Source organism: Manis javanica, chromosome 4, assembly GCF_040802235.1.
Source record: "Manis javanica isolate MJ-LG chromosome 4, MJ_LKY, whole genome shotgun sequence".
NCBI classification, from domain to species: Eukaryota; Metazoa; Chordata; class Mammalia; order Pholidota; family Manidae; genus Manis; species Manis javanica.
Genome location: NC_133159.1, coordinates 38,668,831 through 38,693,485, shown reverse-complemented (window position 1 = coordinate 38,693,485; position 24,655 = coordinate 38,668,831). Strand labels below are relative to the sequence as shown.

Sequence of the window (24,655 nt, the reverse complement as noted above, 5' to 3'; positions counted from 1 at the left end):
CTATCCCCATGTTTTTCCTTGGCCATCTACCCAGGCACATGGTTTTGCTGATTTCTTAATTTTCAAAAGAGCATATCAGATCTATCCCCCACTTAACTGACTTCAAGAATATAAAATTACGCTTTTAACTACCAGAGAGGACTATCTGTATTCCAGGAATTTGACACAAAGTGGAACTTTCAAATTCTTTTCTATTTTAAATAGAAGTTTTCTAGTTGCAAGAAAGAGCATTAATAGAAGCCTGCTGAAGATACACAGTTTATTACTTTCCCTTTCCTTGGACTGGAACTAATGCTAGTTAATCTGAGAGCTACATAGCTGGACTGCATTATCTTTATACTTCATAGTTACTTTTATAGAACTGTCCTTTGATATGCTGTCTTTGGCCTGCATTGAGGGACTCTGTAAAAATAATCTTATGATCTTTCATAATGTACCTACTATAATGATGGTAAAAAAAAAATTTCAAAATCATAAGAAAAAATTGTCAGGTTTCATGACCAGGAAAATGTATAACTGTCGTATTTTTGCCCTGTGCAACTGGATTGTTTTTTATTTATGAACTCTAAGAATCATGACTGGTCATAGGTCCTTCTTTGGTTTGGCTACTAGGAAGCTCAAATTTAAAGCCTACTTCTTGTGTAAGACTTTATCGTATATGTCTGTTTGTAATGAACCTTACTTCAAACTTTCCTTTATATTCCTGCCCATGACGTCTTGTATTTTATTATGTATATTTCTATTATATATATTTCTGTAAGCCATCTCAAATTTATTTTTGTTGTAGGACTACACACACACACACACACACAAAATATTATTTTTGGCTATCATGAGATCAAGGGTCCAGGAAATTAACTGAATTGGTCCCTTTCTATCCAAATGTTTTCGCAAAAACAAATAGATGTTTTCCCAATAATTCTAGATTTTTAATGGAAAAATGGATGCATCAGCCCATGTTTTTAACCAAGATGAATGTACATGGAGTTTAAGTATAAAGAGAACCCCTGGCTACCTAAGGGCAAGATTTGGGATCTACTACTAGGTGTGACTTTCCCCTCCCCACAATTTGCCCTGAAAGACAGCCCTTCGAGAATGATACATTCATATATAATCATACATTTGTAGAAGTTCTCTCAGATGTCAAGGTTCTGAGGTAGTTTGAGAGAGATTGAAGCCCATTCACCCCTCTCTATTAAATTGTTAAATTTTGGTCTGGGGAGTCAGATAGACAGAGTTTAAACTCTAATTCCTCTATTCAGGAACAATATTGCATTGACATATTACTGAACACCTTTCTCCCAAATACTTCATCTTTAAAAGAGGACTAATAGTCCTTAAATCCCAAGATTATTGTGAAGGTTAAACAAGATAATGGGGTTAGCACTGGCCCAGCACACAGAAAATGCCCACTAATTTGTGGATATCATTACTCTAATGGCCACTGCTACTAGTCTTAGGTACCTTTATATCTATTACCTGCTTTCACTGAGTGTACTGCATATTGATTCAAGGTTCTTAGCTCCATTGAATTCACCAATTTAGTTATTATGCCAGGAACTCTAGACACTGAAGATGTAGACGTAGACACAGAGTGTCTGCCATCAAGTTGTTTATTCTCTAGTGGAGGGAAAAAGTTTTCAGATGGTGACAAGTGTTATAAAGAAAATCAGACATGGGAATGAGAGTGTGACTACAGTTAGGGATCTCATTTAAATTAAATGGTCAGGAAAGGCTCTCTGTGTGTTGGTCATCTGGAGCGAGATCTGAAAGATGAGGAGGTGGTGAGAGAGGAGCATTCAAGAGAGGGGACCCACAAATGGAAAGGCCTGGGGTAGGTATGAACTTGATGCATTTGAAGAACAGAAAGAAGGCCCACAGGGCTGGAGCAGAGGAGGCAGGAGAGATAGCTGTGCAGGATGAAGTAGATGAAGGTAACGTCATGGTGATGAGGTTAGCCTTTTTCTTTTTCCTTGTGCAATGAAAGACAATAGATGTTTTTAAGCAGGTATGTGAAAAGATCTGATGAACTTTAAAATCCTGTTTCCTTAAACAATATGCAAAATCCAACTCCAGCTCCCCATTCTTTTCTCTCTGCTTAGCAATTCCTTCATCATACCTTCATCCCTTTGTGAGCTCTCAATGATCCATCCACCAAGGCCCAGCTCAAATAGGTCAGGATGACCGCCCACAACATGCATTTGCTCTGTGTTCCCATTACACATGCATGCATTTCTGTCCCAACACTCAGCACCCTCCTTGCTGTGGGAGGGATGGGATGCCTGTATCTCTTGCAAGATTAAATTTCTCAGGTTTCTTACTCATCTTTAAATCTCCAGTACCAAAAAAAATGCTTGCACCAAGAAGGTATTGAATGTGTGCTTGAGTTTTTCATTGTCAATACAGGGCTGCTTTGGCTGAGTCAGGAAACTGAGAACCAACTAAATGTTAAACCTGTAGAGAGCCAGGAGGGGCATAGTAACCTCATAGGCAGAGCTTTTCTGCAGTTCCCTTTTCTGCAGGCTGCACCTGTGGACTGCTGGGCATTCAGAGAAGTGCTTTTGATCAGCTGAGGCTTTGCTGCATTCAGTAACATGAACATTGATACAGCTACATTCTGACTGATTTTTAAGCAAATACAGATATAATTTCTGACAAAACTAAGCAAGAAAGAGCAAAGTTGCCACCCCTCTCACCCTTACTCCAGTAAATATGCACTCACAATGCTGGGATCCATATTCAGCAAGCTGGAAGCCCTGGGGTGGATTGGGACTCCTTTTTTAGAAATATCACATTCTCTAAGGTCTCAACCCAAAAGGACAAGAACCATTGCTGAATTTATTTTCCAAATCCTCCCTGCCTCTGGGATTGATGCAAGACATGCTTTGTAATAAACCTCCCATTGAGGCCTCTCTCCTTCGGTCTGCCTCTTGATCCTATCACCTTCATCTTCACAGGATTTTTTTTCCTCTTCTTTTTTTCTTTATTGCAGTAACTTGTCAGCTTGAGAACATTTTCTCTGTCTTACACTTCAAGACAGAAGACCAGGGGTAGGGACAAAGGCCCAGCCTCTCTAACCACTGTGCTGTCACAGCTGTCCTCTTTCCGCACTTAACACTACTCCCCACACCTAGCTCAAGATTCCCCTTGGAATGCTTCCAGAAAAGATTGGGCTGTGAGAGCTTCTGATAGGAAGCCGGCTGCTGTTCAGTAGCCCTGCCTGGAAAAGTAATCTACCCATTTCTTCTATTTCAGCTCATACTTTGAAGTCCACTGTGTCAGCTCTGGTAACATTGCTGGGATGTTCTCCCTCGCTCAGTACCACTGGAGGCAAGGCAGAGGGTGCAGACAAGGTCACTTGGAGAAGACACAGCATATGTATGATACATTCAATTGATCACATTACTTAGCCTTCACAAATGATTTTCATGTAAAACCTATGCTTCAGCAACATGGCCCAGTCACCCTGAATGCATCCTGTATATTCTCATCTCTGGTGCTTTTCATGTGCAATTCCTCTATCTGGGAATTCTTTCCTCCCATTTGTATGAAATTACATTTTTTCCCACTGCCAAGAATGAGTTTGAAACCATCTTCTCCAGGAACCCATCCCTGATTACCCCACCTCTCTCTTCTATGAAGGTCCATGCTACATAGTAGGGTAGTGTTTTGTTTAAGTGTTAGCCTTTGGAGTTGAAGCGTGACTGTCACTGACTAGCTGTGTGACCTTAAATGGCAGCTCTCAGTGAACATACCACATCTCCCCTACCACACTCTCATTTCTTATCCAACTCAAGAAGCTGTTGAATGTCTGAGCTGCCACTACATATAGGAGAAATAGGCAGCTGCTTACAAAATGTGATTTGAGGGTATTATCTGAAAATTTTCCCTTTCTGGTCTTTTGTTAAGCTTTGAATATCTCTTATAAAACTAATAACATTACAATGAAATTCTTAGAATCATAACCTCATAGACTTTAAAATCCTAGGACGTCAATTCTGTAAAAACCCTTTGAGGATCAGTTCGTTCAATCTTGCTTTGTTTTTAATTCAGTCTTTTTGGTTTTTTTTAGTTGGAGAAATTACTTTCCAGAGAGGCACATGAGTAGACAAGGACTATGCGTAATTCAAAATTTCTTTATCAACATTACTGTTCAACAACATAACTGATTATCCAGGAGGCAAATATGGCTTGTGTTGGTGTCATTTTCATTGTCTAAAGTTAAATTGGTTATGTGTAAGTATATAAGACACAGTTCCTTTAGTTATTAAGAATAGAAATCTGTTTAACTTAGGCCAAAGTAACTGCATTTGAAAAATATTGGGGACTTACAGAATCAGTGGGAGGACAGACAGACAGTGAGAGAGACACAGACTTGAAGGTGAGCAAGAGTGAAGAGCATTTGCATAAGGGAGAAAAAACCACAAGAGTGGCCTTGGAGTGGAACACTTTTGGTCAGAACATGAGGGGACACACTCAATTTTTCAGTAGTTTCCCTCTATTCAAGATACAGATTCCATGGAGGTCATATTTCGTTAGCCAGGGAGGGGCATGTGCTTTGGCATGGGACAACAAGGCCTTACCTTGTGACTGCAACAACCTCTACCTATGAGGAAGGAGTCATTTATGCGTAGGAAATAGTTAGCTCTTAGGAAAAGGAGATAGAGGTCAAGCAGCCAAAATTTTCTGCTTGTAGGCAACTATAGCTAGAATCCTTCGAAGACCATGAAGTAGACAATACTAACACCTCCCAAGTGTATAGCACCACATGTATTTTCTTATTAGTCCTTTGAACAAATTTCCAAACAATAATAATAATAATAATAATAATAATAATAATAATATCATTCCCATTTTAAAAATCAGAAGATTGAAGGTAACAAGGGATAAATCAATTGCCTGGCAAAAGCTGGATTGAAAACTAGATCTGTTTGCCTCTAAAATCTACATTCTCACTAATGCTCCAGGCCTTTGCGCATGTAAAGGGGCTAATGCAGTTCTGGTACCTAGCAGGTGCTCTCTGCCTGGAGGAGCGAGAGCAGCAAGGAAACATTACTGGTATTATTCCCTCTCTCTGTGACACCCTTCCCCAGAAGTCCCCTGGACTCACTCTGCCACTTTATTCAGGTGTTACTTCATCAGAAAGGCCTTCCTTGATAGCCCTGTATCACAAACGTATCACCCCTCTCCTTTACTTTCTGTTTACTCTCTCTTCCCATATGCAGTCTTTTCCTTTATAGCACTTATCACCACCAGACACGCATGTGTGTTCTCTCCCATAAAACTAGGAATTTGTTTTATACACTAGTTTATCCTCAGCAGTAAGAACTAGGCCTGATAAATAATTGTTTGATGAATGAACAAAATAAATACAATTGGAAGAGCAGTTCTCAGCTTTTCCAATGTGGCTTTGGTCCAGTCATTTACATCTCTCAGCTTCAGTTGTAAAATTAAAAGTTTGAACCAGATCAGGCCCAACCCACTTTGCCTGTTTCGTACTGGCTGAATTCTGTTCACATGTTTATTTGTTTTTTTTGCATATTGTGTTTCTTTTGAAAACACTTTTGAAGAAACTAAAAACTGTTTGAAAGACAATAGATAAGATGATCCCTAAAGTCTCCCATCTCTTTATAAAAGTGTACAGTTATATCACTATAAAGAATTTATAGACCTCCCAGAGAGATTATTTCAAACAACAATTATGTATTTCTTCTTGGAATAAAATCAGAAGTTCTTCATCTCACATTCTTCTGGTTCCCAAATTTCAGGAAGCTGGTAGATGACTTGCAAAGTTCATTTACTCATTTCAATTACCAAAAACTCTTTATTGAGTCCATTTGATTATTTTAATTAACATAATAACCCTAAAATGGGAGGTTGTGAAATACATGAATTCAGAGCTTCTAAGATTAATAGATCCACTGAGGTATGAAAGTTCTTTCACATAATTTTTTAACTGTGAAGATCAATGATATAGAAAGGAATTTGTACTATATTCCAGATGATATAGTACTGATATATCAGATGATAGGTACTGAGAAACTGGGTTAGACACTATCTTTCATGTGAGAAGACCAAAATGTCAGAGCTAACTCCTATGAATCAGCATTTCAACCAGTTATTTTGTAAGGGCATGATCTAATGGAGCACAGCTAGCACCTTCTTAAGCACCAGTGGCCTTTGAGTATAGGAAGTCACTGAGAACAAACTTAAAATCTATTAGTGGCTCTTCACTTCTTTTAGGGTCAGTCTTTACTACATAGCATGGCTTACAAGGCACTACATGATCTGGCCCCATCTTCCTTTGTTATCTTATCTTTTGCTACTCCTGACTTGTTCACTCTATCATTCACTCATTCATTTAATAAAAATAATTTATTTAGGGCTTACCATGTACCAGACATAGGTTAGCTAGGAGAGCTTCATGGTGTGCAAATAGAGACATGGCCTCCTCTGACGGGACAAGGAAAAGCCATGTTAGGCTGCAATGAAGTGTGATGTATGTTACTGAGGGGTAGTACAGAGATGGCAGAGCCAAGGAGGGGCATGACTGGTGCAGGTGGAGGGAGGACTTCCCAGAGGAAGTGAAACCAAAGATAAGTAACTGTAGACACAGTAGACTAGCCACAGTAGATACACTGTAGGTGCCTGTGGTTTGACAACTTAGCTCACCTGCAGACCTACTTGCAGCCATGTAGGAAACTTGGTTCTATCATGCAGATGGTGGGTAAGAGGCACTGGCAAAAAGATCAAAGTTCCTTCAATTTTAGGATTTTTTTTCTCAGAATCACAACTGAGTCCTGATCTAACTTGGCCTCCTAGCCACGATGTTGGATCTTTGTTTTGCCTTTACCTCTGATTCCTGCATCAGCCTCCATTCCCAACCTACCATTTGTTCCAACTCCAATGAGCTGATGCTCACTGCTGAATTCATCCTGCTGGGGTCTTGCAGCTGTCATACTACCACAGTAACGCTTCTGGTGGCACCATCAGGGATGACTGCCCTTCTCTGTATCAGCCATCCCTAAAGCTGTGCCATCTCTCAGGTTTTCCTCTGCAGTCAGTACTTCGCCTCCCCAGCTCAAAGCTCAGATCTCACAGCCTGCCACTGCTGGTACCTCCACAGGTCATCAAGTCATCAGCGCTTTACACATGGGGCAGCCACCTAGCCCGGCTCCCTCACCCACTGTCTGAAGACTGGCATCCTAGTGGAACAGCTCCTCAAGGTTCCAGTCTGCTCCCATGGATTCATGCCAGCCTTTCATTCCTGGTCGGTGGATCTTACTCTTGCCTCCCTTTATCATAGTAGGAAAGAATAATTTCCATGTGACCTGGCTTGGAACCTGGCATGGACATCATCTCTGCTAAGCAGTCCTGCCCTCCTCCTTCTCACTGATTCTGACCTCATCTTCATCGCTCAGGATTGGGACCATACTTTCTGCCTGGGGAGCTGACATTCACCTACCACCCATGCCCTCTGCCCCGACTCGTTTTTTTCTTTGGCAGTCTATTTCCTTAGCTGCTGACTCAATCTTGGCTCCAACACCATTGTCTCTTATCCCCTATCTACAAGAGCTTGGAAACCTAATTTCTGGCCCAGATCATTTTTCACTTTGCTTTTTGGCTAAGCTAAGCTTCCTGCATTTGGAATGTAGGCCATTTCCTGGCTTCCATGGATTCCATGTCACTTGCATCTACTCTCATGATCTATTCCTCAGTCTTTCCAATAAGGGCTCAGTTCATTTCACTTAGTAAACAGGTACTCCCTGTGCTGGGACTGCGTGTGTATGTGTGTGATGAATCAGATGATATCCCAGATGGTCCTGTTTCCCTATATTTCCTTGTCTACTGCTAAGCAACCCCCAAACTTGGTCATGCCTGTAGTACCTCATGCAGTGAGTAAGGGGAAACAGTCTGTAACCACTCTGTACTGGGAGGCCATCATGATGAGAGTCCCCTTGCTCAGTGAACCAGGCTGAGCTCTGCATTTACCATCGAAAGACCTCACAGTGGCCCCTCACAAGGCAGAGCTGAGTGCCAACGAATCTTTTGACTTAAAAGCTCTGATCTGCTGGTGGTGGAGGGAGAAGCAGGAAGAATCCAGAAACAAACTAGAATACTGCACTAAACGGGACAGAAGAGAAGAAGCCTTTTTCTGGATGATTAATACCTTTGTCTTTTCTTTGAGAGAAGTACTGTGTGCACCTCCTATAAAATCCAACTCAGAGCAGCTTAAAAGCCGTCCATCTTGATACCAGCCCCTACCCAGCTCTGCTGAGAGCCAGCTAGCTGACTGTGGGTTCAGAACTCCTTGCCCCGACCAGGCCACTGACAGCCTTCTTACCTCTCTGTCATTATTCCCTTACCTGTACATATTAGCTCAACTCAATTAGTAAATATCTACTGCAAGTTTACCATGTGTCAGGTACTGTGTCAGACGATAGGTTAATCACTGGTAAGCAAAATGAAATGAAACAAAACAAAAGCAGACATTGTCTCTGCCTACATAGAAATTACAGCCTACCTGGAAATGTAAACTACGAGAACACAAGCTCAAATACATATATAATTGTAAATCGAGGTAGTGTTTTGAGGGAAAGAATCTAGTTGCTCCAGGAGAGACTAACAGGAGAGTATAATTTAGGTGGTGGTAGGAAAGATCATATTTGAGCTAAAACAAAAGCCAAGGGTAGAAGTCAGCTAGGCAAGGGAGAGAGTCGGTGTGAAGAACAGGACGGGTGGAAGGGAAAGTGCTCAAAGGCTATGGTTCATCTGAAGAAGTAAAACAGTCATATTAAAGAGCTTGAGTATCATTCCCCCATAATTACAAATTGTATGGAGTTCTAATCCAGGAAGTGATACGATCCAATTAAGCTTTGGAAGGATTATATGAAAAAGAGATTGGAGAGAGCAAGAGTGAGAAAAAGGGTGCTGGGTAGGACAGGGGACTGCTTCAGCAATGTATCCAAAACATGGAAATAGAGACAAGGAGGCAGACTGGAGACATCTTTTTGGAAATGGAAAGATTTAAAAGACCATTGTGGAATGGAGGATGTAAACATCTCAGTGAATGATAATAGGCCAAAAATTTTAATATCATAATTGACTTTTATCTTACTTTCACATCTCATATCCAATCCATCAACAAATCCTATAGTCTTCACCTTCAAAACAGATTCCAAATCCCAACACTTCTTATCACCTGTACAACTTCCACCCTAACCCAACCGGTCATTATTTCTTCCTGGATCTTTGCAATAGCTACCCAAGAGGTCTCCTCACTTTCACACCTCTGCTCACCACCGACTATTAGTAGAGAATAGACTATCAATAGAAAATAGACTATTTTGTATTCAGAAGCTCCTTTTAAAATGTAAATTAAATCATTTCATCACTTTCAGCATCTCACCCTGCAGTGGCTTCTCACGCAGAACTCTTACCAGGGCCTACAATGCCCTGTAATCTCCCGCTCTCCCTGTCTAACTCCTTTTGGTCCAGTCAGCTCCTCACGTACTCCTGTCCAGTCACACTGACCTTCCTGCTGTTCCCGGAGACAGACCGAGTTTATTCTCGCCCTTGGACCTTTGTGTGTACTATTCCATCTGGGCCACTATTTTCTGGGATATGTTTATGGATTATTTTCTCATGTCAATTAAGTTTCTACTAAATGATTACCTCTCTGACCACCCTAACAAAAATAGTCCCCTCCATCACCCTCCTATTATCTTACCTTGCTTTATCTGTACTTGTTATACTTCATTACCTTACACTATATGTCATATCAGTTTGTTTGTTTCTCTATGAATAAACAAAAAATTGTTTATTCTAGTATAAAAGCATAGAATTGATTTTTTTTTTTACTTCTGCTACTCCAACATCTAGCAGTGTGTCAACATGGGGAGCTCTCAGGCTATCCTTACTGAATAAAAGAAGGAAGGAAATGATAAAAGAGAGGAAGGTATCAGAGTTGACTCTGAACTCAGTTTATGGCTTGTTCAGCCAATGGAGGGGGATGATGTGGCTATTGGCTGAGTTGGAGGCACCTTCAGAGGGCTAGGTTTGGGGGACCTGAGGAGACCCATTTTAATCTGGTTGGATTTGAGGTAACCTTGACACATTCAAGAAGAGCAACCAGGTTGGCAGATGGATAGGACTACATTATTTATCATCTCAACTGAAAGTGAGCAAGGAAACTAAAAACAAAATCTTTTTTATTTTTGAAACATTCATGTATTGATCACCAATCGTTTTATTATATTGAACTTTCAGAACGATTTTCAAAATCAAAATTTACTCTAAAAATAAAATTAATACACATCATGCACCTTAAAGGAAATTTTTTGGAAAACTTAATTTGTTTTCTTAAACTCAATCCTGTTATTTTTGGCATACATTCATATGCTTCCATCCGTTTTTTAGCTGCATGTGTATCTATTGCCATGTCATTGTATTTTTATGAAGAACATCTTTCTAATATGGTTTTGTTTAAAATTTTTGATGACATTACCCTCAGTCTTCTTTAGAATTGTATATGGTTAATAAGCTTGAAATTGTTGACACTTCAACTGATTCTTCTTTGAAGACCATCATATCCTTAAATAAAAGTCATTATCGTAGTTACTGAGGTACCTGTAAACATTGAGCAAACTCTCCTACATAGAGAATATTTTCAGTTAGAGGCTTTTTAGTATTGAAACATATAAATATTTCAAATTATTTTCATAGTTACTATCTTATAAACTCCCTTCAGAGAAATTTCCTCCCATAAAAAAATATAAAACAACTTTTGCAAATAAGGTGCTTTTTCTTGATTCTTTCAAATTTTCACTAAATGCAAATGCTGCAAAATTGTAGGCTGCCTCAATTTCCTTCCACTCTGGTATAACATATAAATACCAATTAAAAATAGGATCTTCAAAAAAATTCTTGTAAAGTGAGGTATCCCAAGGTATAATCATTGAGTTTCAAAATTAAATCTTATCCTACAATTGTGTTTTCATCATTTATTTTGTATAGTTCCTCCCTTGCTTTTGTAAAAATAAATGTCATGTCTTCTTGTTTGCAAACTTTGTTTCCAATAATTGCAATTTGTGTAAGTTTTAATACCTAGAATACATTGGTGCTTTACTTGTTGAATGTTTGATTAAAGATGTTCAATTGATTTTGAACAAAACACAACCAAAATTTTGTTCTTGTTTAGAAGTCTCATTAACAAAAGTTAGGGATTTTATTAGCAATAACAGAAAAGCAAAATCAACATTGATTAACAAAACAGCTTATTAAAGGTTCAAAGTCTCTAAAATCCTACTGATGGCAGAGAGTAAAGAAAATAAACATGATCTGCCTTCCCTGAAACTCAAAACGAAAATTTTTTGTGTGTGGTTTATCATTAGCTTCATAAAACATTGTAAATTTCACCTACTTTTGTAAATTTTGAGAGCTATGGTTTCTGTTTTGAAGGTAGAAAATAGAAGCTTATTTGAACATAGCTATGATTATTTAGACAACTCAAACCAATTCAAAATAAATTTCTACTCCATAGGTTTGTTGATGTAACAAGTACATTGCTTTTACCAAAATTTGTATTCATATTATCATAATAAAAAATTAATAATTTTATCTTTAATGTTGAACTTCTTTTCTTTACTGTATTAGCAGTGTCATTACCACTGATACAGTATTTTACCTTCAATATCATGAATTTCCAAGAGCTTTACTTTGATTCTGTGAGTTGGATAAAAATAATTGAATCACATTGGAATTAAGTTTTTTTCTATTTGAAACATCTGATGACACTGATGTAAAACTGCTGGTTGTAGTTCTGCTAATAAGAAAAGACATTAATAGCTACAACTTTATATACAAGGAAACTTGGAATTAAAATAATTGAAATTATTTTGGTGGAACAGTCATGTACTCTAAATAAAAGTGATACTATACATCACTCTGAAGTGTGGCTTTCATTTAGAGCACATTGACTCTTCTAAAATAATTTCGATCATTTTCCTTCTATGCCTCTGCTTTTACATGTATAAATTACAGTCTTGGGTGTACGTTTTCTTAAGATAACTGTTAAATCAAGTAGATGCTGATGTTTCTTCAGCAGATTTGTGTCTCCTAGTCGTCATGCGCTTGTGTTACCAGTGCACCCCCTGTGGTAGATCCTAACCACTGACACACATATCATACAAGTTACATGTTCATCACTGAATTTCATGAGAAATGGAAGGTTAGAACTTAACTTTCTTAAAATACATGCTTTCGTATTTTTTACCTCATTGCTGGTGAAAGGGTTTATGGCAAAGATTTTTTTTTAAATACTAACCAGAAAATGAAATAAATAATTTTAGGTTACACCATGTGAGAAATATACCAAGAACAGGCTGTCCTGTTCTCTTTCAGCAGGACTGCTCCGTCTCCATTTCCCAAACATATTTTACACTCCTCTAGCCTGTAATTTCCTACATTCCCTATGCATCTCACCAACTAGTGGCCCCAAGGCTGCACGCATCTGGCAGGGTGCTGCCTGGACCACAGCTCAGTTGGCTGGTACAGCAAGCCTCCAACCAGGGTAACACCTTCGAATACTTCTCCCACTGCCATTTGGGACCTGAAGGAATTAACTGCTTTCCAGTATCTGGAGAGACACATCTAGTTTTATTAGAGAACACACCTTTTTGAAAGGGAGGTATTGGTTACATTGGATCTGGGGGGGATTGGGAAGAGAAAACACAGGGTTGTTGTCCCTGGCTTTCATTCATAACCATGTGTTTAAATGGTTATAACACTTTGTCACTTTTCCTTTGTGCCTTTCTCTATCCATTGGATACCATACGCACACATAGTATGCAACTTGGAATTCATTGTTCTGAAATAAGAAACAGTGTGATGCCAAGTGTGCATCATACGGAGCAGTGATAACCACAGTTGCCATTACTGAGCACTTGGTACGTGTCAGGTACTAATCCAGCTTGAATCGTCAAAACAAATCCCTGAGCTAGAATTATTTTCATTCATAGATGTGGAAACCCAGGCCCAGGATTATAAGATTGATAAATAATGGAAGCAGATTATAGCCCAAGCCCAACTTCTTTTTACTATACAATGACCACATTTCTAAAAGGCACCCCAAGCTGCCCAGTTCAGTCTCCTCATTTGAAACTCAACCTATCTGACTTATTTATTCATTCATTCAAAATATTTATTGAGTGCCTTCTGCATACTAGGCTCTGTGAGAGGTGACCACAAGGAGATGCTCATCCAGTGACGTCACTCTCAGAGCCCTTATTATTATTCCACAGTACACAATAACTTGAAAAAATAATACTTCAGTGCAAACCTGAACCACTGGAGCTACAGCCTGCTACCCTGTCCCAGAGCAACCCAGCATTCTGATACTGCCTCATATGCCATCTTATGTGCTGGCCAATGATTGTTTTGAAAACAGTTCTTTTCATCTAAGAATCACAACAACCCTAAGATATGACACATCTTAGTAACCACATTTTACAAATAGGCACAAAAAGGGGAGGAGTCCTGCCCAAGGACTACAATGTAGACTAGGACCCAACCCCTAGTCCTTGTCCAGTGTCATTCCTCTTGCTGCTTCTCAGGAACCTGGAGTGGGGAAAATGGAGAGCACAAGACTTGAAGCCTGTCCTTGCATGGGGAGCCTGTCCCTGAAGTTCCTGGCTGTGTTAGCATTCTGCCAGCAGCCATGCGTAGGTAGGAATATTGTTGCTGTCCATGACCAGGGGGAATAATCTGTCTCAGCTATTTCCCAGTTCTAAACCAGCCAAAGTAATTGGGCTTAATTTTAATTTTTTTAATGGCTTGGAATTAATAGAAGCAGCTGCTACCACAGTGTGTGGGTGTCCTTATTCAGAAGGCACAGACAAAAACAAAAAACAAAACAAAACAAAAAAACCACACAAACCCTACATATAAAATAAATTCTGAAAAATAAACAATAGCATGTGTAGGACAAAAAGGTTAATTCAAGAATTGAGCAGGGTCTTTTTACTATCAAATAAATAATATGCTGGTACTATGTAGCTCTGCCTTTTTCCTCCCACCACTAGTGCACATTAGCCTCTGATAAGATGGTAATATGATTAGACATTGGTGTAAAAAATGCCTTGCCTGTATCTGAGTCCTCCCTCACTCTCTTTCTCCCTCACCCTGTGACTCACGAAGAGATTAGCTGTGACAAAGTGTGGAGGAAGATAAGAATAGATATGTTGGTTATAGGAGCACTATTATAATTATTTGGGGGAAGATAGGATTGGAATTAGGAGCAGGTCCTCTTTGCCTAGGGAGGATAGACATATCACGTGCACATGCATGCAGGCATCTGGCTGTGCCAGACACCAGAGAAGAAAAGGAAGGGGTCAACTGGCTCAAGCCAGGTAATGGTCTGAGTTATTCTAGCCAAGCAGAGGAAAGGCCGTGTGTTGGCATGGATGACAAACCAGAGATTCAGCTGCTCTCATGAAGGGCAATATTACCTCAATTTCAAATACACCTGGGAAACTGGATGCCAGTTTGCTTCCTGCCCCAGGGAACCAAGAGACTGTTTTTGCAATTGCAGTTGCTGGATGAATTTCAGTTAGCAAAACCTTGGTGTGGTGAGAAGAATGTGTATGTGTCAGTCAGACAACAGTGTGCATCAAACAGGTAGCACATTATTGGCATATAGGAGGTGCTTAGTAAATGTTGCTCCCCTTGAGGGTAGCTAAATGACTTTGTTCTGCATACCTCCTTTAGTACTTACAACCTGAAAATATTTATTCTTTGTTATTTTCCTGTATGCTAATGTGAAAGAAAAAATTTGTACTACTGATAAGAAGATTCTGGAGTTGAAACTATCTACCTCCATATTTTCCACTTGATTGGAGAGGAAGTCGGGGCTTCTGTCTTTCAGAGCTCCCTAGGAGGGCTACCACATTGTTGTTTCAGAGAGCCCTGTGTACTCCATGAGGTCCTGGACTTCAACTCTTTCTCTGTGCTTTGGTAACCTCCAAAATGACACATCTGGCATTTGACTAATGGTTTGGAGAGAAAGAAGAGAGGATGGTAAATGGGAAAGCATCATTCATTAATTAAGTCATAAGTTCATTCATTCATTCATTCATTCAGTAGACTTTAAACTCCTCTTCATATCCAAGCACTATGCTAAATACTATGGATTTTCTTTGAATCAGAAACACAACAGTGACTGCAATTAGTATTTACAACAATTTGTTCATGAAGCTGCTGATGAAGTCTTCAAAGAAATGTCATTTAAGTCAGGTCTCACCTCTACATAGGCATGCACTATGTAGAAGTATGGAAAGGCACTCATAGACAGAAGGAACAGCATTAAAAAGGCATTGAGGTTTTTCCAAAGAAGCAAAATCAACTATACCCAAAATCAGTCAAGGGACACGCAAAAAGTACAGATCATGACATCTAATACATGAAGTGTAGAGGAGAAAGAAGAAAAAAAGTACCTTTAGATTGTGTTTAAAGTAGGGTAATCAGCAACTTAATATAGAGTATTATACAGTAAGGAAGCTGTCCTTGAACCTTTGGTAACCATAAAAATAAAGCCTATAGTAGATACACAAATATTTTAAAAAGAGAAATCTAATCACAACTGTAAGAAAACCATGAAATAACAAGTTAAGAGTATAAGAGAGGTAAAAAGGAGCAGAGAGGAGCTATGAGAAGAGCTATAAAACCACCATAAAAACAATTAATACAATGGCAATAAGTATATATCTATCAATAATCACCTTAAGTGTAAATGGACTGAGTGTACCAACCAAAAGACAAAGAGTGGCAGAATGAATAAGGAAACATGACTCTTATATATGCTGCCTACAGGAGACTCATTTCAGACCCAAAGACATACAGACCCTAAAAGTGAAGGGATGGAAAAGATATTTCATGCAAATAATAGGGAGAAAAAAATCAGGAGTAGCAGTACTTATATCAGACAAAATAGATTTCAAAACAAAGAAAGTAACGACACAAAGAAGGACATTACATAATAATAAAGGGGTCAGTCAAATGAGAGGATATAACCATTATCTATGCACCCAACATAGGAGCACGTAAATATGTAAAACAAATACTAACAGAATTAAAGGAGAAAATAGATTTCAACACATTCATTTTAGGGGATTTTAAGACATCACTCATATCAATAGACGGATCAACCAGACAGCAAATAAATAAGGAAACAGAGGCACTGAACACTACATTAGATCAGATGGACTTAACAGATAACTACAGAACAACATTCCACCCAAAAGCAGCAGGATACACATTTTTCTCAAGTGTGCATGGAACATTCTGTGGAATAGATCACATTCTAGGCCATAAAAAGAGCCTCAATAAATTCAAAAAGAATGAAATTGTATCACGCAGCTTCACAGACCACAGTGGTATGAAACTAGAAATAAATCACACAAAGAAAACAAAAAAGCCTATAAACACATGAAGGCTAAACAACATGCTTCTAAATAATCAATGGATCAATGAACAAATTTAAACAAATCAAGCAATACATGGAAACATGAAAACAAACAAAAAACACAACAGCTCAAAATCTGTGGGAGGCAGCAAAGGCAGTTCTAAGAGGGAAGTACATAGTAATATAGTCCTACCTCAAGAGACAAAAACAATCCCAAACAGTCTAAACTCTAATTAAACAAACTAGAAAAAGAAGAACAAATGAATCCCAAAGTTGGTAGAAGGAGGGACATAATAAAGATCAGAGCAGAAATAAAACAGAAAAGAGTAAAACAAAGAAAAATAAATAAATGAAACCAGGAGCTGTTTCTTTGTTAAAGAATATAGATAAACCCCTAGCCAGAATTATCAAGAAAAAAAGAGATAGTACACACATAAACAAAATCAGAAATGAAGAAGGAATAATCACAGTGGATACCACAGAAATACAAAGAATTATTAGAGAATACTATGAAAAATTATATTCCAATAAATTGGACAACCTAAAAGAAATGGACTACTTGCTAGAAAAATACAACTTTCCAAGACTGACCAAGGCAGAAACAGAAAATCTGAACAGACCAATCACCAACAGTGAAATCAAATTGGTAATCAAAAAACTACCTAAGAACAAAACTGCTGTATCAGATGGCTTCACAGCTGAATTCTACCAAACCTTTCAAGAAGAGCTAATACCCATCTTTCTTAAAGTATTCCAAAAAGTAGAAGAGGAGAGAATACCTCTAAACTCATTCCATGAGACCAGCATCACTCTAAAATACCAAAACCAAAGACTCCACAAAAATAGAGTATAGACCAATATTCCTGATGAACACAGATTCATAAATGCTCAACAAAATATTAGCAAATTGAATTAAAAAATACATAAAAAAATCATCCATCATGACCAAGTAGGATTTATTCCAGGAATGCAGGATGGGACAATATTCATAAATCAATCAATATCATACATGACATTAACAAAAAGAAGGATAAAAACCACATGACCATCTCAATAAATGCTGAAAAAGCATTTGACAAAATTCAACATCCATTCATGATAAAAACTCAATAAGATGGGTTTAGATGGCATATACCTCAATATAATAAGGACCATATAATGGCAAACCCACAGCCAACATCAAACAATAGTGAAAAGCTAAAAGCTTTATCTCTAAAATCAGAAACAAGACAAGGATGTCCACTCTCACCACTTTTACTCAACATAGTTCTGGAGGTCTTAGCGACAACAATCATACAAAACAAAGAGGTAAAAGGCATCCAAATTGGAAAGGAAGAAGTTAAACTGTCACTATTTGCAGATGACATGATATTATACATAGAAAATCCTAAAGACTCCACCAAAAAGCTATTAGAACTAATAACTGACTTCAGCAAAGTTGCAGGATACAAAATTCATACACAGAAATCTGTTGCATTCCTATATACTAACAACGAACTAGCAGAAAGAGAAATCAGGAAAACAACTCTATTTATGACTGCATAAAAAACAAAAACCTAGGAATAAACCTAACCAAGGAAGTGAAAGACCGATACCTCATGAGAGAAATTAGAGAAGACACCATTAAATGAAGTTTATTGCTTGCTCACGGGTAGGAAGAATTTATATTATCAAAATGGCCATCCTACCCTAAGCAATTTACAAATTCAATGCAATCCCTTTCAAAATACCAACAGCATTCTTCAACAAACTAGAACAAATAGTTCTAAATTCATATGGATTTTTATGACCCTAAAATACAATAGACCCCCAAATAGCCAAAGCAATCCTGAGAAAGAAGAACAACGCTGGGGGGATTATATTCCCTGACTTCAAAACTCTACTACAAAAGCTAGAGTAATCAAGACAATTTGGTACTGGCACAAGGACAGACCCATAGATCAATGGAACAGACTAGAGAGCCCAGATATAAACCCAAGCATATATGGTCAATTAATATACTATAAAGGAGCCATGGATATACAATGGGGAAATGACAGCCTCTTCAACAGCTGGTGTTGGCAAAACTGGACAGCTACATATAAGAGAATGAAACTGAATTATTGTCTAACCCCATACACAAAAGTAAAATCAAAATGGATCAAAGACCTGAATGTAAGTCATGAAACCATAAAACTCTTAGAAAAAAACATAGGCAAAAATCTCTTGGACATAAACATGAGCAACTTCTTCGTGAACATATCTCCCCAGGCAAGGGAAACAAAAGCAAAAATGAACAAGTGGGACTATATCAAACTAAAAAGCTTCTGTACAGCAAAGGACACCATCAGTAGAACAAAAAGACATCCTACAGTATGGGAGAATATATTCATAAATGATATAGCCGATAAGGGGTTGACATACAAATTATACAAAGAGCTCATGCACCTCAACAAACAAAAAGCATATAAGCCAATTAAAAATTGGGCAGAGGAGCTGAACAGACAGTTCTCCAAAGAAGATATTCAGATGGCCAACAGGCACATGAAAAGATGCTCCACATCCCTAATCATCAGAGAAATGCAAGTTAAAACCACAATGAGATATCACCTCACACCAGTAAGGATGGCCAACATCCAAAAGACAAACAACAAATGTTGGCGAGGATGTGGAGAAAGGGGAACCCTCCTACACTGCTGGTGGGAATGTAAATTAGTTCAACCATTGTGGAAAGCAGTATAGAGGTTCCTCAAAATGCTCAAAATAGAAATACCATTTGACCCAGGAATTCCACTTCTAGGAATTTACCCTAAGAATGCAGCACTCCAGTTTGAAAAAGACAGATACACCCCTATGTTTATCACAGCACTATTTACAATAGCCAAGAAATGAAAGCAACCTAAGTGTCCATCAGTAGATGAATGGATAAAGAAGATGTGGTACTTATACACAATGGAATATTATTCAGCCATAAGAAGAAAACAAATCCTACCATTTGCAACCACATGGATGGAGCTAGAGGGTATTATGCTCAGTGAAATAAGCCAGGCGGAGAAAGACAAGTACCAAATGATTTCACTCATCTGTGGAGTATAAGAACAAAGCAAAAACTGAAGGAACAAAACAGCAGCAGACTCACAGAACCCAAGAATGAACTAACAGTTACCAAAGGGAAAGGGACTGGGGAGGATGGGTGGGAATGGAGGGTTAAGGGGTAAAAGGGGGCATTACGTTTAGTATGTATAATGTAGAGAGGGTGGGACTCAGGGAAGGCAGTATGAAACAGAGAAGACAAGTAGTGATTCTATAGCATCTCACTATGCTGATGGACAGTGACTGTAATGGGATATGTGGAGGGGACTTGATAATAGGGGGAGTTTAGCAACCATAATGTTCTTCATGTAATTGTGCATTAATGATAGTAAAATAATAAAAAAGAAAGAAATATTACTGATCTTCCTTTTCATCATATCACTGGGATAATAGAAATAACTTCAGAAGACTGTTGTGGGGATTAAAGGACTTGATACAATATGAAGTGCTTAGAATGGCCTAGCCCATGGTCAGTGACATAGACATACTAGGAATTAGTATTAGAACAGTTATTATTGTCATCATTGTTCTCTAGTTCCCATTGATATCTCAGACATTTGTGTTAAATGGAATCAGAAGGCTGCCTTGTCTAACCTAACGTCAAGTACAGGAACTTACTTTATGGAATTCCGATTGCACTCCCTGTAAGGTGGGCTTTTCACTTTTTCTTTGGCTGAATGTCAAAGTCTGTAACTTCATACTAAGCTAAAATCTACCTCCCTGCGATGCCTACCCTTTAACGTCGAGATGAGTCTTGCTGTTCCTTCCTGTTCCTGCTTTTCTGACTAAGCGAGTATTGTTTGGAAGTTCTTTGTACCATTTCTAGTGAAAAAAAGATGACACCGTTCCTGTCTTCATCACACCTTCTCTTGGAAGAAATCTCCATTTTTATTGTTGTTGTTTGGTGTTAAAAGACAAGCCCTTTTATAAAACTTGTTTTAATATTACATGTCAAAGTAGAGAAAATCTAATGAAGACTGAATAGTCAGAGAAGGCTTCAGAAAGGAGGCATATTAAAGAATAGGCATTTATCTATATACTCTTTTTTTCATTAATTAGTTCATGTTTACAAATATTTAAACCTTTATTGACAATCTACCATATGCCACATCCATGAGTAGGAGTTTACCAAGTAGGTAAGAAGGCAGAGGGTGAAGGAAAGATTAAATACAAAGATGTAAAAGTATGGGAGGTATGGCTCAAAATCATGTTAGGGAGTCATGAGTAGCCCAGTATAAATAAAACGTAGGCTTCAGGGAGGCAGAAATGGCTGATGATACCAGAGATCTTGGGGAACCTTGAGGGCCAAACTAAAATGTGAGCATAGGAAGTTGTTTGAAGAGTTTTTAGCAGGAGAGTACTGGCAAAAGTACTGTAAAAACAGATTTTCCTGGAAGCAGAAAGTAAGGCAAGGAGTCAGATGGCAAGAGGAGAAATGAGGGTGACAAGATACTATAGGGACTGTGAGCACAGACTTCAGAGTCAGATTGGCTGGTATCTGATACAGGCTCTGCTGATTGCTAGCCTTGCGACCTCAGGGGATTTTTTACCTTTGTTAGCTTTGATTTTCTTGTCTGTGTAAAGGGGATGTTAATAGCCCCTAGATCACAGGGTTATTGTGAGGATTAAATGAAAAAGGATATAAAACATTTAACATGATGCTTAAGACATAGCAAAAACACAATAAGCAAAATAAGGAAAATGCAGAAGTGCATTCCAAGTGAGAGACAGTCCCAGCTCTCTGCCCCTTTATTATTTGTGTTACCTGAACATCCTCCTGAATGTGGCCTACTGAGCCCTCCTCAAATAGATTTTTATTTGTATCCTTAGCAGAGTATGGAACATCTAAGCCCTGAGCAGCATCTCAGCTTCCTTGAATGATTACTCCGGGGCCTATTCCCTTCACTCTGTCTGCAGATCAGTTAGGCCTCCAGTCCACGCAGGAGCAGAGCTGGGACAGCTGCAGGCATTAGATGAATTCTCCTGATAGCACATCATCAAATTTAGTGGAGACGGGCAGGCTCTGAGAGTCAAGTTGCTAAACTTGGCTAGAATAGGAGAATACTGGGGCAATTCAATTTAAAACACGGACCCTGATCTGATATACTAGTAAATGAAGAGCTGAAAACATCAGCATCGTGACCTGAGGGGCCTATCATTGTAGGAATCTCTTGTGTATGAAGACATGCTCTCCTTGTGCTCCGATCGCTGGCTCAGGGCCTGAAGTGACTATCACAGACCACTGGCTGGAGACTTCAAACCCACTTCCACTGGCATTCTCCTTGAATGTGAATCTGGAACCCTGACACTAGCTTATTCCGCCAGCTTCACATTCTGCAGGCTCCATTACATCACAGGCGTAGACCATCATCTAGTCTCTCTGTACCATCATCCCCAAATTGCTATGTTCTTCTCTCTGAGCTTGGATTTCCACTGTTCCCTTCTCTATCCAAAACTTTCCACTTCCACCTCTTCTCTGAAACTCATCTTTATAGTTAATAATCTCACATGGGCCTTCAGTCTTTTAGCCTACAGCTTCTTTTACTTCTTGTGTTAACCATGATACTTAATAAATACTTGCTGAATAAAATAGTGAGTTAAGACCTGACTATCCTAGAGGCTACTGTTTCCCTCTCTGGAACTGCTCATTCTCTTACACTCCATCTGCAGAAGGATCACAAGGGGACTACTTCTCCCTTCACTCCCCATGTACGGTCTAGGCCATAATTTCTCTATCTCATCACTAGTAGCTCCAAAATTTCAATATGGGAAGGTTTAGGGTAGCAATCTGGTTAGAGAGGAGGAGTACCTAGGGGTTTTGTATTAGTTACACTTGCATTAACAGAAGACCGTTGTTACTTGCACATTAATTTGCGATGGCTTTGAGAGCAGGAGGCAAAGGTACTCTACTGATGAGTGTATGAACACCCCCAGACAGCCTTTGATGGTAGCACTGACTTTTATGTGAAAAGCCCTGTCCTTTTGTTGCTTATGCTGTTCTGTCTCCCATCCTGTCCTCCTCAGCACTTAGACCTCACTGAGCATCATTTGAGCCATCTTTTTTTAAGTATAGTCACATCTGTCTAATTTTCTATACTTGTACAGCTATTACCCTGTCCTCCTTCTGACCTCTATCATCTATCCCCTGGACTGGCACATTCATGGCACTTTACTTTCTCTCACTTGAAAGTTACCTGTGACCTTAGTATAATGTTTAAATTCCTTACCGTGGTTTAGATAGTACTTTCGAATCTGACTTCTGCCTTCCTCTTCAGACACAGTTCTCATGATTTCCCTTCTCATTCTTTGTGCTTCAGCCATGATGAATTCCTTGAAGTTCCAGGGATTTACTTGTCCCCTCTTGCCTCCTGTCCTTTGCACACACTCATGCCAGAAATTCCAGAAGCCCATAATTTATGAAGAGGGACTAGAGAGGAGTTTATAGTTACTAGGCTTAGAATCCAATAGAGACAGATTTGATTCCCAACTCTGGCATTTACTACCTTGAGGCCACAGGTCTTTGGCTTTTATGACCTCCATGACCACATCTGCAAAGTGGGGTGACAATACCCACCTTATAGAGATGTCACAGAATTATGACTGGAGCATTTTGCCTTTTCTCACAAATATGTTTCAGAGTTCCTTGGAGTATGAGCATAATTGCCTGTCCACTGTATTTGAAAGCAGTAGCTTCCAAAGTGCTTCTGTGAAAAATTAGTCTGATGGAAGGCTCAGCAGAAAAGTAACAGTAATACTTTAAAGAAATATTGGATATGATTTCCTCTCCCTTGAATATTTACAGTGCACATTAGCTTACTTTGAAAGATCTAAATTAGTCTTATAATATAAAAACCTGACTTCCTGGGAAAAGTAGGCCTTTCCTATTTATGTCACCATACCATCACCCTTTTTATTTCTCCTCAAGGCATGTTTAGAGTTTATAATTATATTTAATTTAGTATTTTATTGACTACTTTCCCACCAGAATATATATGTAGTCTATGAGGACAAATATCTTGCTTATATTATTTACCAGTATACATCAAGAATCTAGCATGATACCTGTGCCTATAACATGCCTGTGCATATAATATATTCTAATAAAACTTGTTCATCTTTCTTTAACTTTGCATCATCTAAATAAATAGTCAATAAAGGATGGGACTAGAACTTGCACAAAGTGCTGCCAGATTCTGGCCTCTTTTTGACCATAGATGGTGTGCATTGTGGTCTCTGGCCACCACCTAGGGTTATTGATGGTACAGTTTTTCTCTTGGGCAGTTATTTCTGTGTATTACCTTTTGAAGTTTGAACAATTGTCTGATATGCCCAAATATGTTTATTTGTATCTTTCAGGCAAAGGCTGCCACCTAAAAATGTTTACTACTACCGCTGCCCAGACCATAGCAAGCATTATGTGATGTCCTTTGCATTTTGTTTTGACCGAGAAGAAGATATTTACCAGTTTGCTTACTGCTACCCATATACGTACACTCGCTTTCAGCATTATCTTGAAAGCCTGCAAAAGAGAAACATGGATTACTTCTTTCGGGAACAGCTGGGTCAGAGCGTGGTAAGGCCCATTCAAAACAGCAGCTTTGGGGAAGGAGCTTAGCAATGGGAGTTTACAGAATGCGAATAATGCATCTTGGTGCTTTGTAGACTATATGCTGTGGAACTTTCTAAAATTATTATTTTTATTGTGTAATTATTTGCTACTATGGCCACTGAGACTTCACAGAATAGGGTATGAGACGGATGCTTGTCCTGAACGAAACTGATTAAGCTCTCTACTAAAATGCAAAAGTTTTGGTGAATCCCAAAAACTGAGAGAAAAGAAAGAGCCTTCTATTGAGTGTTTTAAAAGCATGAAAGCACTTGAGGAGTGTAGCTTCTAAGATTAAGCAAAAAAAAATTGTTTTTTGGTGAATTCAACTTGCCTACAGTACAGGTTATCAAGTTAAGTACATTCTGACTGTGCTGCCCACAGTGTGTTTCTGTCTCTGCCATCCATCAGTTTCCAACCCTTCTTGCTTCCCCTGGACTTAGTTCTCTGGGTTTTTAGATTTCACATTACTCTGTATTAGTTTTTTTTTTTTTTTTGCTGAAATAACAAATTGCCAT

The 24,655-nt window shown here is 38.7% G+C and overlaps 1 protein-coding gene across 3 annotated transcripts in view; it reads left to right on the top strand.

The window, feature by feature from the left end:
- The window catches only part of AGBL4 (AGBL carboxypeptidase 4), a 1,242,012-nt gene that overhangs the window by 755,124 nt on the left and 462,233 nt on the right, over window positions 1–24,655 (top strand). For all 3 annotated transcript variants that reach the window (XM_037021907.2, XM_073233900.1, XM_037021908.2), the window contains one exon: window positions 23,888–24,104. In XM_037021907.2, coding sequence (XP_036877802.2) covers window positions 23,888–24,104 — 217 coding nt within the window. The remainder of the gene's footprint in view (window positions 1–23,887; window positions 24,105–24,655) is intronic.